This window comes from Garra rufa, chromosome 2 (assembly GCF_049309525.1).
Source record: "Garra rufa chromosome 2, GarRuf1.0, whole genome shotgun sequence".
Classification (NCBI taxonomy): Eukaryota; Metazoa; Chordata; class Actinopteri; order Cypriniformes; family Cyprinidae; genus Garra; species Garra rufa.
In genome coordinates, this window is record NC_133362.1 from 53,448,972 (window position 1) to 53,465,162 (window position 16,191).

At 39.7% G+C, this 16,191-nt stretch overlaps 1 protein-coding gene across 1 annotated transcript; it reads left to right on the forward strand.

Moving 5' to 3' along the window:
• The first annotated feature begins 221 nt into the window (after nt 1-221).
• Nucleotides 222-15,884, forward strand: LOC141325601 (uncharacterized). Its single transcript, XM_073834379.1, has 5 exons — nt 222-339; nt 551-690; nt 5,449-5,676; nt 8,329-8,448; nt 13,395-15,884. The coding sequence occupies exons 4-5, from the start codon at nt 8,364-8,366 to the stop codon at nt 14,495-14,497; spliced, it is 1,188 nt and encodes a 395-aa protein (XP_073690480.1). The 5' UTR covers nt 222-339; nt 551-690; nt 5,449-5,676; nt 8,329-8,363; the 3' UTR covers nt 14,498-15,884.
• The last annotated feature ends 307 nt before the right edge of the window (nt 15,885-16,191 follow it).

Genomic DNA, 16,191 nt, shown 5'->3' on the forward strand with positions numbered 1-16,191 from the left:
GAAACCTTGCATTGTTTGATTTTTCTAAATTTTTATGTAATTAGTTTAATACATTTGATTATTTAATTTAATATATTTTTATATATTAGTTTGATATAACGTTAATACTTTAGGTTTTTTTTAACACCTTAAGTCAGTATGTCACAAAACGAATTTGCTTAACCTAATAACAGTGTTTTTCACCCTCCATTTTTTTCCTTTTTATAGGCTCATCAGAAGGACATTTCACAGCTTTGCTCACATCAGGACTGAAGAACTGGCTGAACCAGTGTCTGAGGCTTCAAGAGATGGCAGCTACCAGAGTGGACTCTTTAATGTGAAGATGCCAGATGTGTGATGGTAATTTACATTTTAAGATTAATTTATTTTTATTCTATTTGTTTATTTATTGACAAAAGCAAGTTTTTCATTCAATACGCATCTACCAAGTGAATACTGTTTTTAATGTTTTATAACTTAATAAAAAATATATATATACATTCCCATGACAATTATTTGTAACCTCTCCATGTTTTTTTTTTGTGCAAATATGTTCCTGACACCCTTTTAGGTCGGCTGTTTTGCTGTTGCAGGCACGTGTCAGGATGCTGTGAGCCGGCTTCTCGGATGAACTGGGCAGTAGAAGACTGAAAGATCAGCGTGAACAAAAAAAAACTCTATTTACAGACACCAGGCTCCAGGGTGTGCATGGTAAGTCAGGGTCCACATGGGTCCTTTTGTCCTAAATTTAGTTTGATCAAATTTAAATCCATTAAGAGTCTTAAATATCTTAACTTTAATGAGAAAAGCCTTAATTATTGTTATGTATTAACGAGGCAAAACCACCAACAAAATGCCATCAAGCACACTTTACTCAGGTGAATACATGCGTCATCACAGAAATACATCACGTGACTTATATACTGGCTCCTAAACAAGGAACCAATGAAAACCAGACATAAACCAAGTAATCAAGTAATCACCATACACATTATCTCAATACACCACATCACCTTCCCCATTTAAATTAACACCACATTAACTTCATTAATAAAAACATTAATTTCTACTCAATCTCTGAAACGTTGTGGTACTTTAATAGTCCGTTTAGAACGCCGCAGACCCACCGGACTTGCCAAGTATTCAGGTGGTTCAACTGATGATTCAGGCTCACATACAGCTGTTGATGTTCCATCTAACCCTGAATCTGGGCTGCCAGTTTCAGGCTTCTCCTTTTCAGGCTTCTGAGTCGGTAATGAGCTACGCAACTTTAATTGATCATCATAAGCCTCTGAGGAAGAATGACGTGGTCTCAATTGATCACCATGTCGTCTGTACACAGTGGTCGATACTGGATCACACACCTTGTACGACACAGGTCCAGTCTGCTGTACCACCACTCCAGATAACCACTTTGGATCTCCTCCCACTGTGCTGCGCAAGAAAACAGCATCATCCACAGCAAAGGATCTTTCTTGTGCCTGATAATCATGTTGATTTTTTTGCAAATACTGTTTTCTGCGAACAGCTTCATGAATGTTTGGTTTTAGGAAATCCAATCTGGTGCGGACATGTCTTTTCAGAAATAAATCAGATGGTGACTGACCTGTAGTACAATTTGGGGTGGTACGATAGCGCAATAAAAACAAAGATATTTTATCATCAATGCACATTTGTTCATTCTTCAATTTTTTCATGCCCAGCTTAAATGTTTGGACATATCTCTCTGCCAATCCATTGGTGGCTGGATGTCTAGGTGCACTGGTAGTATGGAAAATGCCATTCTGCTTCACAAATCTTTGAAATTCATCAGAAGTAAAAGTAGTTGCATTATCAGTCACCATTTGTTCAGGTAATCCATATGCAGAAAACACTCTCTTCAATCTGGTAATTGTAGCTTGAGACGTAATCTGTGGCATACGGAAGACTTCCAACCATTTGGAATAAGCATCCACTACGATCATGAACATATTACTCAGGAAAGGTCCAACAAAATCTACATGCAACCGTCTCCAGCACTCACCCGGAAATTCCCATGGATGAAGAGGGACTTGAGTCGGCATTCGTTGTTCTTGCTGACAGATTTCACATTCTTTACAACTTCCCTCTACATCCATATCAATTTTTGGCCACCATACATATTTGCGTGCCAGGGCTTTCATTTTAACAATGCCAGGGTGTCCTGAATGAAGTTCACGCAACACAGCTTTCTGAAATTTGATGGGTACGATCACTCGTGTGCCCCATAACACACATCCCTGTTCCATTGACAATTCATCTCTTTTAGCATAAAAATCAAATCTTCAATCTTCAAATCTTCAGACACTTTACTTGGCCAATCTTCCATTACATACTTGAAAACTTTAGGAAGCTTTTGGTCTGTTCTAGTTGCTCTGGCAATCTGTGATGCATTTAGAGGTGCCTCTTGAAGGTGATTCATCAGGAGGGTGTTGATATGCGCTGAAATGGCTTCTGTGCCCACATCTGTGATTTCAGGTAAAGGAATTCGTGACAAGCCGTCAGCATTTCCGTGATCTTCTGCCTTACGGTAACGAATGTGGTAATCATATGCTGACAAGATTAAAGCCCATCGCTGAATGCGAGCAGCAGCCATCATTGGGAAATGCTTATGTTCACCAAACAAGGTCACTAAAGGTTTATGATCAGTCATCAAATTAAACGACCTTCCCCACAGATATTGATGGAATTTCTTAACTCCATAAATGATGCTCAGTGCTTCCTTCTCAATCTGTGAATATTTCTTTTCAGCAGGGGACAATGTACGTGAAGCATAAGCAATAGGATGCTCCTCACCATTTGGCATTGTATGCTGCAACACTGCGCCAATTCCATAAGCTGAAGCATCACATGCTAAAGTCAGAGGTAACTGTGGATCATAGTGTACTAACACTTTATCACTGGTCAACAGTTCTTTACACTTATTGAAAGCACTTTGTTCTTTCTTCCCCCATTGCCAAACCACTTGCTCTTTTAACAGCCTATATAGTGGTGCCAACACAGTGCTCTGGTGTGGTACAAAACGTCCATAATAATTTACCAGGCCTAAAAAGGCTCGCAGCTCTTTCACATTTGAAGGTGCTGGTGCATCCTGAATAGCCCTCACTTTGTCCTTAGTTGGGTACACTCCTCTTCCATCTATCACATGACCCAGATATTCGATTTGTGTCTGACCCCATTCACACTTACATTTCTTCACTCTTAATCCAGAGTCTTGTAGACGCTGCAGAACTTGACAGAGAGTTACTAGATGTTCTTCCTCATCTTTACCCACGATCAACAAATCATCCAAATAGACAACAACTTTCAGATCCTTCATCAGTTGTTCCATTATCCGTTGAAAAATAGAAGGGGCCGAACTGATGCCGAATGCCAGACGATTATAGACATAAAGTCCCTTGTGTGTGTTAATTGTTGTATATCTCTTGGAGTCATCATCCAACAAGACCTGCTGATAAGCCTGAGCTAGATCAATCTTGGAGAATACCTTGCCTCCACTTAGAGTGGCTAAAATGTCCTCCATTCGTGGTAGAGGATACACTTCAGTGTTGGCAGCTTGATTGACAGTGACCTTATAGTCTCCACATAAACGAATTGTTGAATCTTTTTTAATTACAGGGACAACTGGAGCAGCCCACTCACTATACGTTACTGGAGATATAATTTTTGCCTTCTCCAATCGATCAATTTCCTTCTCCACCCGTTCTTTCATGGTAAAAGGTAGTGGACGACTTTTATAAAACTTTGGTGGCACATCCGGTTTCACTGAAATGTTAGCTTTAATATCCTTCAAAGTGCCCAACTCATTTTTGAAAACTTCATCATACTTTTCAAGCACCTCCTGGATAGACCTGGGCTGTCTCATTTGATTCACATATCGAATTTCTTTCAAATTCAACTTAATTTTCTGGAGCCAGTTCCTACCACACAAATTTGGTCCATTCCCTTCCACTACGATCAGCGGTAACTTATTTACTTGATCTTCGTATTGCACAATAACAGTGAGTTGGCCCAAAACTGGAATGTTTTCACCTGTGTACGTCTTTAGCTTTACGTGAGCTCCCTCCAGTGGTAAATGAGCAAATGACTGCTTGTACATTTCTTGCGAAATAATGCTCACAGCAGCTCCTGTGTCGACTTCCATCAATAAATCTTGCTGATTCACAGTAAAATTCGCTCGGAATGTCTGTTTCTCAATATCACTTAACACCGAGAACATCTCCAGTTCTGGCTCTTCAGCATACATATAAGCTGTAACTTTATGCTTGTTCTGTGGCCCAGCGGATTTATTCACATGTGACTTCTCTTTAACTCTGCATGCTTTCTTTACATGACCCATCTTTCCACAATTATGGCATTTCGAATTTTTAAAATAACATTCCTGGGCACTATGATTTCTTCCTTTACAACGATAGCATGTATATCTTTGGTGGTGAGTAGTTTTTTCATTTACCTTATGCACAGTTGCCGCTGAATCCTCCGTTTTCCTCAGCTGAAGCGTGTCCCGGGCAGCTGTTTCCATGCTAAGAGCAATTTCAAATGCTCGTGCAAACGTAAGAGCGTCTTCAGAAAGCAATCTTCGTTGGCATGCTTCACTTTGAATTCCGCTCACAAAGCGATCACGTAAAGCTTCATCCAAACTTGCACCAAAATCACATTTCGACGCACACTGTTTAAGTTCAGCAACATACTGGGACACAGTTTCATGGGGCTTTTGCACACAACGCTGAAATCGGAAGCGTTCAGCTATTATCAACGGCTTGGGCTCAAAATGGGCTTGTAGGATATCAACGATTTCTTTAAATGTTTTATCCTTCGGCTTTAAAGGTTGAACCAAATTCCGTAGCAATCCATAAGTGGAAGCTCCCATAGCACTAAGCAGAGTCGCCACTTGCTTCGCCTCATCTACATCATTAGCAATCATGAACAGTTCCACTCGTTCAATATATGCAGACCAGGATTCATTTTCTGGTTTATATTCATCCAGTCTTCCAATTTGTGCCATGTTCCTTCACATAATGTTTCCTCGTCGCCAATTTATGTTATGTATTAACGAGGCAAAACCACCAACAAAATGCCATCAAGCACACTTTACTTAAGTGAATACACGCGTCATCACAGCAATACATCACGTGACTTATATACTGGCTCCTAAACAAGGAACCAATGAAAACCAGACATAAACCAAGTAATCAAGTAATCACCATACACATTATCTCAATACACCACAATTATGTTTTCAATAGATCTTAACTTTGGAGAAAAAAAATATTTATTTTAAGCGCACTCATCTGCCATATTAAATTCTAATTACAATTTGCACATAATTTTGTAGTACATTAAGTCACATTTCCAAATATTTAGGACCCACCTTCTTTCAGTTGCACACTACTAATCAAATGTTTTACAACATTATGCAGTTTTAACATCCTGTTTGTTTTTATACTTTAGATGCCTTACAACAAGTGAAAGCTGAGAAAAGGAAGGCCTCAGATATCATCATTTCTGTGACAGTGCAACATTGGCTCCATTGTGGTCCTGTATGGCTTGGGGACATTGCCTTATTGTGGAAAGCCCTAAGTTTATCAGACTGTTTAATGAAGGACATCTTTTTTTAATAAGAAAAGTAGCTTCAATCCATGGAAAAACTTCAAACTTCAAGACCTGAACAGCAAACTGGTAATGTCTCAGTCTGTGGTATTTTAGTGTTTCTAGCTTTGATGGTTTTAATTTCCATTTACTTCCATTTTGCAGATGCAGGTTGCATTTGTTATATGCTGTCAGTTTTTACAGGCTCTTCTCCTGGCATTTGTTTTATAAATTCAGAATTAACTGTTCCATGTATTAAGGCCACTTTGTCTTTCATTTTATCATATCCTGTATGTACATTGTATTTTAAGCTCTGTCCCCCATTTCACAAGGCTAGTCCCAAACTAAACTCATGTTTAAGCTCTCTTAACTGAAAATAACTTACTCTGACAGATATTTAAATGCCATTGCCATTGCTTTGTCTCAGATGCACACTAGTAATGTGTTTTTCCCTTGCATTTTATAAAAGCTGTTTAAATAGCCTAATTTAACTAAGGTCTAGTCCTGATTTAAGCTAAGCCCTGTCTGCGAATCAGGGCCTATATCTTTTTAAGTTACCACAAAGTTTTTTGTTGTTTTGATTTTTTTAAATAATTTGTTTTACCTGAATTCAATGTTATTTTCTTGTTCAAACAGTGTGGGGCAAAAATAAACACATTTGCATGTAAACTGAAGGATGTTGTTTACTTTGAGTGACTTATTGATTCAAAACCATATTAATTACAGTCATGCATGTTCTCTGATTGAAAAAAGTAAAAGCATGATTGATTTGATAATGTTTCTATGTTAATTCAATGTTAAATAAGTGATTTAATTTAAGTTGAAGAAATGTTGATTTAATGACCATCTTGATCGATTTTTCATCATTGAAGTAACATTATTTCAGGGTGCAAAACTGATGAAAAAACAATGTTAAATTTCAACATTGATTCAATGATAATATGATTGATGCATTAGCATTGATTCAATGTCGATTCAGTGTTGGTCTGCTATCTGGGATGTTACTTTGTAAACGTGTTAAATTGTGATTTGGGTTCGATAGCTGTTTTTTTTTAATATATTTTTAATTTATTTTTTTTAAGTAAACAATATATAAAATATAGCCTTTTCTATAGACAACAAGCTGCATGTAAATGCTGGGGTAAATGTACCCATTAAGCCCACTTTCAGCTTTAAAGTCAAATAGAAAAGGCCAAGGGAAAAACATATTTTACGCAAATTATGATTTTAACCAATTCAGTGATTTGTTAGTTCCCTGACACATTTGGCAATGTTGAGTTAGCCCCAATTGTGTAATAAAATCACTAAATTCACTTTTTTTTGTAAAGATAGGCTTATACAGTGCCGCAAACACAAGCTTCTCTTGAATGAAGAAAAAAAAAAAAAAAAGCATTTCTTAAAGTGGGCACAATTAAAAAATTACTATGATGCTTAGTCCACAATATATTTAAGCTTCATGCATGTCTTTGTAAAGATATCTTATAATTTTTTAAAGGAAAACATTGTTTTCTTTTTCACCATTACTCAATGTGGTACCAATTAGGCCCAAGGTATGTTTTTTAATGAGAAATCCCTCTAGTTACAAACTTAGATCAATTTTCGGAGTGTGTTTTTACCTTACTAACCTTTTACCTTGCCTTATGTACTACTTTAATTTACAAATATATTTAGATATTTAGGCCTGCAAATAACACATTGTGTAGCACCTTTATATAATGGGTGTCTGCTAATATTTGATTGCAAAAATGAAATAGCTAAAAAGCTCGACACAGGATTTCAACCTATATGTAATAGACTGCACATAGTATTATAGCAGATGCAATCACAGCGAGCTATTCAACCACACTGGTATATGTACTAGCCCCTCTTTACACTGTTGCATAAGGTAGCTTCAGTCTATGATTCTTTGAATTTGCCTGTGTTAACTTGTGACCCTGTGTTGCCTGTGTGAACTTGTGACCCTGTGTTGCCTGTGTGAACTTGTAACCCTGTGTTGCCTGTGTGAACTTGTGACCCTGTGTTGCCTGTGAGAACGTTTTAGTTATGTAAAGAAAACTTTTATGGCTCACCAATAGGAAACGTTCTTGTGAACGTTCTGGGAACCAAAAACTAAATTCCCAGAACGTTTCCCTAACCTAAAGGGAACGTTCTAGTTATGTAAAGAAAACTTTCTGGTTCACCAATAGGAAACGTTCTTGTGAACGTTCTGGGAATCAAAAACTAACGTTCCAAGAATGTTTCCCTAACCTAAAGGGAGCGTTCTAGTTACGTAAAGAAAACTTTTCTGGCTAACCAATAGGGAACATTCTGGGAACCAAAAACTAATGTTCCCAGAATATTTCCCTAACCTAAAGGGAGCGTTCTAGTTACGTTAAGAAAACTTTCCTGGCTCACCAATAGGGAACATTCTTGGGAACGTTGTAACATTCCCAGAACGTTTCCCTAAACTTAAGGGAACATTCTAGTTACGTAAAGAAAACTTTACTGGCTCGCCAATAGGGAACGTTTTTGGGAACATTCTGGGAACCAAAAACTAACGTTCCCAGAGCGTTTCCCTAACCTAAAGGGAACGTTCTAGTTACGTAAAGAAAACTTTCTTGGCTCACCAATGGGAAACGTTCTGGAAACTAAAAATTGTTAGCTGTCCCTTACCAGTGAGCCGACTACTGAACTAGGGAGCTGATTGAGATCCAACACTGAGATTTACTTTGGATTGATTTGTCTTTGTTAATTGTTGTCCAGATAATTCCTGCTGAGATCCACACACTATTATAAAGATGGCATTTATTAAGGAGGAGAGCGAAGACCTGAAAATTGAAGAAACGTACACGGTCAAACATGAAGATACTGTGGAACAAACAGGTTGGTTTTAATTCTCATTTGATCCTTATTAAAAAGCCAAGCTCGATGATAATTTTGAAGCATGTCCAGGGGTGTTAGATACTTGAGGAAAGTATCTTTATTACTTAATGCACTTAGTATGATTTAAATGTAAACTTTTTAAATTTAATACAATTTCAGCTTGAGAAATACTTGTAAAATAGAAGAAAAAAGTAACATGTTAAATATGGCACTTTATATCGCTTTATTTTTCTCATTATAAATGTTACAATTCTCCAAAAAAAAAAAAAAAAATTTATAATTAAAGTTTAGTGATCATCTTACCAGGGAGTGGATAAAGGGATGATATTGAGTAGGGCTGTCAGTGAATTGTTCTGTAATAAAAATTATTACATGATTTGATTGAATGAATCACAAATAATTACTTATCAATAAACCCTAAATGCTCTAAATAAATATTTAAAAGTTTATTATTTTAGCAATGGGTATTGAATACACAACACAAAAGTGGCTTTTTCAGAAAGGTTTAATTCTGTCAGTCATAATTAATTCAACAAACATTCTTCAACTGGCTCATTATCTGGATAGTCCACCCAAAAATGAAAATTTTTGTAATGGCATGAGGGTTTCAAACATGCAATACATACTAATGAAAACTGTGGCACCATTTTACCATTTCTACAGTTTAGAGCAGTATTGGAGCCACTGACTATATTAAATGAATAATGAGCACTGCTCACTTTGCCCCTCGCTTCTGTGGAAAAGGAAAGGCAATTTGCAAATAATCATACACAGTATACAGTGGGAAAAAAATTATTTGATCCCCTGCTGATTTTTTTACCCACTGACAAAGAAATTATCAGTCCAAAACAATACTAACCAGCTGAAGAGTCATGATACCATGAAGTATTCTCTTTATTTCATAAATAAAAAGATTAGAAATGATCATGTATGCATATATAAAAATGCACAGAGACAGAAAGGCAGGTGAACAAACATTCGACATAGCATTAGGATTGCACAACAAAGACTAAACACAAACCAACTTATATAAACAGGCTTAATGACAATATGACAGGTGATAGTAATTTGCAATTAGTGCACATGATGAGCACAGGAACAGGAAGGACCAAATATGGGCAACAGAGGGGTTGGGACAATGGGCAAAACCAACACAGACAGTCCATAGGGGCGTGACATTACTCCCCCTCTCGGGAGGCGCAACCTCGTGCCGTAAAAAAGAAATTAACACATAAAGTCTATGAAGGAGGAAACTTCGGCAGAGGACAGACCCCCGAGAGGAGGACGATGAGTGTGTTCCAGATTGTTTTGGACGAAGGGAGGAACCATGGGGAAAACAGAAGGGACCCAGAGCAGGAGGAGTCAGGCGAGACCCAAGCCGTAGCCATGATGGTAGCCCACGGCGGAGCCGAAGGAGGGAGGAGCCATGGTGGAGGAAGGGCTGATGACTCCATGGGGCTGACCAACGGAGGCAGAACAGGTGGCGGTAGAGCCCATGATCCTGGACAATACAGAGAATCCAGAGGGCCAAGACAGAGCCCTGGCGACCGAGGTGGAGATTCGGATGTCCGTGGTAGAGCTTGTGCAACAGAAAACAAAGGTGGAGCCGGAGGAAGAGAGCAGCCCAACTGAGCGGGTGGGACAGAGCGACAAGGTGCAGCCGGAGGAGTGGAGTCCTGAGGCGATGGCGGGACGACGACTGACCAACGCGGAGCCAGTGTGATATTGGAGCCTGCCAGAGCTGGTGGAGACTGGCAGACACCCGTGGTAAGCCCACCGCATAGATGGTGGGTTGAGGGGCTGTCAGGACACAGGGATGTTAGAGCTGAAGCAGCAGGGCTGCTGGACAGAGACAACTGAGCGAGGGTGGGTGGGAACAGATAGATTCTTCGGGGTAGGCAGGAAGTTCAATTTGTATATCCTCAGTGAAATCAGTCAAATTTTGTTCCAAATCTAAATGACCCAGGTCCAGGTTTTACTATCCTGAGCACCCTCAAGCCCCAATGAAACATCCACCGTCGCAGGGATTGTGGCAGCACCTGGTTGGACTGGCTTGGCTCAGGTGCTCTAGCGATCTTTAGCGCTGTCGCTCTCATTGACACTGGCTCTGTCTGAAGTGGGGGCTCGGGCTCCACGAGTTTGGGTGATGCTTGGCTGTGGGTCTTGCTGCGAGACATCTGATAGGTGTAACTAGACGAGGTTGTCCTCTTCCTCTGCTTCGCCTACTTTGTACACCAACCCGCGTGATCACATGACTTGGTTGATGTAGTGCTGAAGGATCCAGTCAGGTAAGGCAAAGCAGAGTTCATTGTCCAGCCCACACCCAAATTCTTCCATCAGGCAGACGTTGTCGCTGCTAGCATGGTGCAGGCGTTAAGGAACTCCTCAACATAGACCTCCAGGTCCCTGCCCCACTGAAAGATGAAAATGTTTTTTTCATGTAGGATGGTGTTGCCCCTTCTTGGAATAACATTAATGGAGATGAGATCCATAACGTGGGGGAAAACAAGCTGCTAAATTTGCAGGTTGCGATCTGTCACAGATGCATATGTGAAAAGCATGGAGACGAGGATTCAACGAAAGTTTGTTAATAAAATTTACACAGGGAAATCCAGACAGGGAAGGCAGGTGTAACGAATTTAGCTCAAAAAGGAAATGTATATAAATAATTACTATTATTTATATCGGCCGCCAGTAGTAACTGTAGCGGAATCAAATCACCATCAATTAATCTGTTCGTCTAGCGAACATTCAGGGTAATTTTATATCAACTCTAAGCAATGATATTTTCTTGGCCACAGAAAAATAACATTCATACAGTATTAATGCATAAGAGCATTTAGCTTGATCGGAAATCATAAAGGGACATTTATTTGCAAGGAAGAATCAGAGACTCATGTAATTTGTGCACAAGAGTTTTATTTACTTAAGACTACAGGCGGGCATACACGGTGCGATTTTTGAGGTCGTACGAGCTCGCATGCGATTTTTGTGGTTATCGGAGGGAATCGCCTCTTCTCGTATGGTTGGGGCTCGTATGGTGTATGACAACTTACGAGACGAGCAAGAGTGCTTTACGAGCACTTCACGACCTCACTATCATTTTTAAACATGTCAAAAAACTTCGGGAGCTGTCCGACTGAAGACGTGACATGTGTGCTGTTGAACGAGCTGATTTGTTGAGCAAACTGCAAATGACCAATCAGAAGCTAAAGAAAACCACAGAAGAAGATGAACATGACAGCGCCACAGAGGATAAACTCGCTGAACTTTGGCAAGAACAGCGAGCGCTGTATGAGGTATCGATCGGTGATCGATCACCTATTGTTTGCTACAGCTATTGCTAGCTATAGTGGTGGCCAACTAACACCCTCGACGTGCATAATACTACGTTGCTGTAGCATTGCAGTTCTAGTGTCTTTAATGCATATGCTTGTTAGCACTGCTGTAGAGGTGAAGTTTTGTCAAGTTTGCAACGAGTGTACACACGCAATGGTGATCACACGGTTCCTGCATGTGTAGCAAAGTGTCAAAGCTCATAATTTTTATATGCAGTTATGAGATAGACAGAGAGCAGTTGTATTGAACATTACATACACAGTTTATTATACACAGCCTTCCTCTCAGAATGTGATTGCCTCGGAAATCGGCAGGTTTTAAAATCGTGCCGTGTACCACTGCGTCCGTAAAAAAAAGTCACTTGTGACGTGTGCGTGACCATACGGTCTTCCGACTGTCCGAATTCGCACCGTGTACGGCCGCCTTAAGACATAACTAATCTAAACAAACAAACATACCATCACTCATACACGTTACAGGGAAAGATAAGGATAGCTAGAAGATTACAAGAAAAGGGGTGTGAGGCTGAGTTGACCATCTGAAAGAACCATCAGTTTCTAACGCAAAGCACAGCATACGATAGCTTACACAAAACATCTGTTTAGTGGAAGAAACGATACTTGCATTCGACCGAGAGTCTCGTGGAGCCTCTGAAGAAGTCCTGGATGGTTCCATTTGATGGCTGAAGTACTCCGAGGTTGTTCTTGACTCTATTCTGGTTGAGAGAGTCCTCTCTCCCGAGTGAGCAGTTCTGAGGAACCGCAGGCCGCAGTTGAGAGATGGGGATCCAGAGACTTCCCAGGCTGGGGGGAGTCCACGCAGCTCTATATGTTGAGGCCCCCCTCTGGGCCCGACGCATGGGCTCAGGGGAGGCCCTCCACACAGGCAGCAATCAAGATTTTTAGAAGAGCGAAGGCGGAGCTGTGTGTGATCCCTTCTATGTCTGTGAAGAGTAAGACCACTCAGGATGGGCCTGACCAATTAGAGAGGCTGAAATTCTAAGCGGGAGGTTTTGAAATAATGTGGGCTTTTATGACTCTTTGTCTGAGAGCAAGGTACTTTGCATGTGTACTAAGATTGGTATAGTTGCTGCATTCCTTTGGATCGTAAAACTGGTGTTATCAGTTGCCCTTAAGGGCCAGTTGCCTTAATGTTGGTCACATTGGGGGTTGTTTCAAGAACGCCAACCTAAAGTTGGCTTATTGGTTTTAAGGATTATTTGTTAAATGTAATAAATAAGTGTGTCTGATTGGTCCAGACGCTACACAGGTGAACTCAAATCCAACATAACATTAAAATTGCACAACAAAGACTAAACACAAACCGACTTATAAAGAGAGGGTTAAATGAAACTAGGACAGGTGATGTAATTTGCAATTAGTGCACATGATATACAGGTTACGAACTGAGATTAGGAGCACTCCCTTTTAAAAAAGACACCTGGGAGCCAGAAATCTTGCTGATTGATAGGGGATCAAATACTTATTTTTAATACTATATAAATGCATTTTTCTGGATTTTTTTAGCACACATGTTGGTAAATGTTTTGACGTCTGTTTCTGAGCTATTTAACTGGGCTAACTTTTATTTACCTTTTTTCACCATAGACCTCATGCCGCTAAAAGAGGAGTGCATAGTACCGAATAAAACAGAAGAGAAAGAACAATATGAGACTCATCATGATTTTATAACTGGAGAAGAATCTTTCAGTTGGCAACAGACTAAAGAGACTTTAACACGGAAAAGAAACCTTGAAGTCCACAAGAGAATTCACACTAGAGAGAAGCCTTTTACCTGCCAACAGTGTGGAAAAAGTTTCAATGGAAAAGGAGACCTTACCATGCACATAAGAACTCACACTTTGGAGTGCCCATTCACCTGCCAACAGTGTGGAAAGAGTTTTACTCAAAAAGTTAGCCTCAACAGACACATGAGAATTCACACTGGAGACAAGCCTTACACCTGCCAACATTGTGGAAAGAGTTTCAACCATGAAGGAAACTTTCACAGGCACATGAGGGTTCACACTGAAGGGATGCCTTTCTCCTGCCAACAGTGTGGGAAAATATTCTGTACAAAAGTAAACCTTAGTAACCACATGATAGTTCACACAAGGAAGAGCCTGTTCACCTGTCAAGTGTGTGGAAAGAGTTTCACTCAAAAAGTAAGCCTTAAAGGGCACATGAGAGTTCACACTGGGGAGTGCCCATTCACCTGCCAACAGTGTGGAAAGAGTTTTACTCAAAAAGCGGGCCTCAACAAACACATAAGAATTCACACTGGAGACAAGCCTTACATCTGCAAACAGTGTGGAAAGAGATTCATTCAAAAAGGAGGCCTTGAAGTTCACATGAGAGTTCACATTACAGATAATTTTACCTGCCAATTGTGTGGCGTTAGCTTCATTAAAAAAGGATTCCTTAAAAGACACATGAGAATCCACACTGAGAAGAAGTGTTACGTCTGCCAACAGTGTGGAAAAAGTTTCCACCAAAAAGGATACCTTACCAAGCATATGAGGGTTCACACTGGAGAAAAGCCTTACTCCTGTCCTGAGTGTGGAAAGAGTTTCGGCCAATATGGATACCTCGAAGTGCACATGAGAGTTCACACTCGAGAGAAGCCTTACACCTGTAAACAGTGTGGAAAAACTTTTACTCAAAAAGGAAACCTTAACAAGCACATGAAAAAAATGCACTGCATATCTTAAAAACAGGAGACTGGTTCAACCAGATTCTACAGGGTGGGCCATTTATATGGATACATCTTAATAAAATGGGAATGGTTGGTGATATTATCGTCCTGTTTGTGGCACATTAGGGGCAAACTTTTCAAGATACGGTAACACCAAGCACACCATTGTTTTTCTTGTGAAATTCCCAATAAGTTTGATATGTCACATGACCCTCTTCCTATTGAAAAAAAAAAGTTGGATCCAAGATGGCCGACTTCAAAATGGCCAGCATGGTCACCGCCCATCTTGAAAAGTTTGCCCCCTCACAAATACTAATGTGCCACAAACAGGACGTTAATATCACCAACCATTCCCATTTTATTAAGGTGTATCCAAATAAATGGCCCACCCTGTAGAAGTAGAATCCTGTTGAAAACACACCAGTCTTCCTGCAAACTTTTCAAGATGGGTGGTGACCATGCTGGCCATTTTGAAGTGGGCCATCTTGGATCCAACTTTAGTTTTTTTGTTTTCAATAGGAAGAGGGTCATGTGACACATCCAACTTATTGGGAATTTTGCAAGAAAAACAATGGCGTGCTTGGTTTTAACGTATCTTGAAAAGTTTGCCCCCTCACGTATACTAATGTGCCACAAACAAGACATTAATATCACCAACCATTACCATTTTATTAAGGTGTATCCATATAAATGGCCCACCCTGTAGAATTATGTTGAAAACAAACCAGTCTTCCTGCAAACTTTTCAAGATGGGTGGTGACCATGCTGGCCATTTTGAAGTGGGACATCTTGGATCCAACTTTAGTTTTTTTGTTTTCAATAGGAAGAGGGTCATGTGCCACGTCAAACTTATTGGGAATTTCACAAGAAAAACAATGGCGTGCTTGGTTTTAACGAATCTTGAAAAGTTTGCCCCCTCATATATACTAATGTGCCACAAACAAGACATTAATATCACCAAACCATTACCATTTTATTAAGGTGTATCCATATGAATGGCCCACCCTGTATTCTGAGAAGGTGCTTTGTAGCACCGTTAGAGTTGGGGTACATAATCTTGGATTTGGACTTAAGTCTGAGCTTTGTTGTTCCTCTGCGCTGAGTCTTGTCATGTGTTTCTCAGTGCTGTTTTCACATTGGTTTCCTTTTTCATGCGCTTTCATGCAATTTTACAATGAATTATTCAATTTCTGCCCCTGAATACTAGTGTTATTGATTTTATTAGTAACTTGAACTTGAACACATTAGTAACTTTATTAGTAACATGAACTATACACAAACTTTAAAATTAAGACTGATTTTATATTAGTGTTTGTGTAAAGCTGTGTAAGAGAATTTGACTCTGTTCAAAACACCTCTGCTTTACATCGTGAATATTGTCTGTCATATTACTCCCATTTCAAAAAAAGATCACTGAGAAATTAATACAGTAATAACTCTACGAGGTTGATTGTGGTGTATTGTTTCCCCATTAGGGTTGGACATCTAAGGTATAATGCCGATCCGATACGCATCTCGATACAAAGTATCCGATCCGATATATTAACGATACATTTGTGACATATTGCGATGCAATACGATACGATTCACACCGATATCACGATACGATGCGATAACTCAGCACTAACTAATTAGATCAAGTTTATGTGATGATGTGAAAGAGGATGCGGTGCCATTGAATCAGTTTGATTATTTATTAACCAAGTAAAA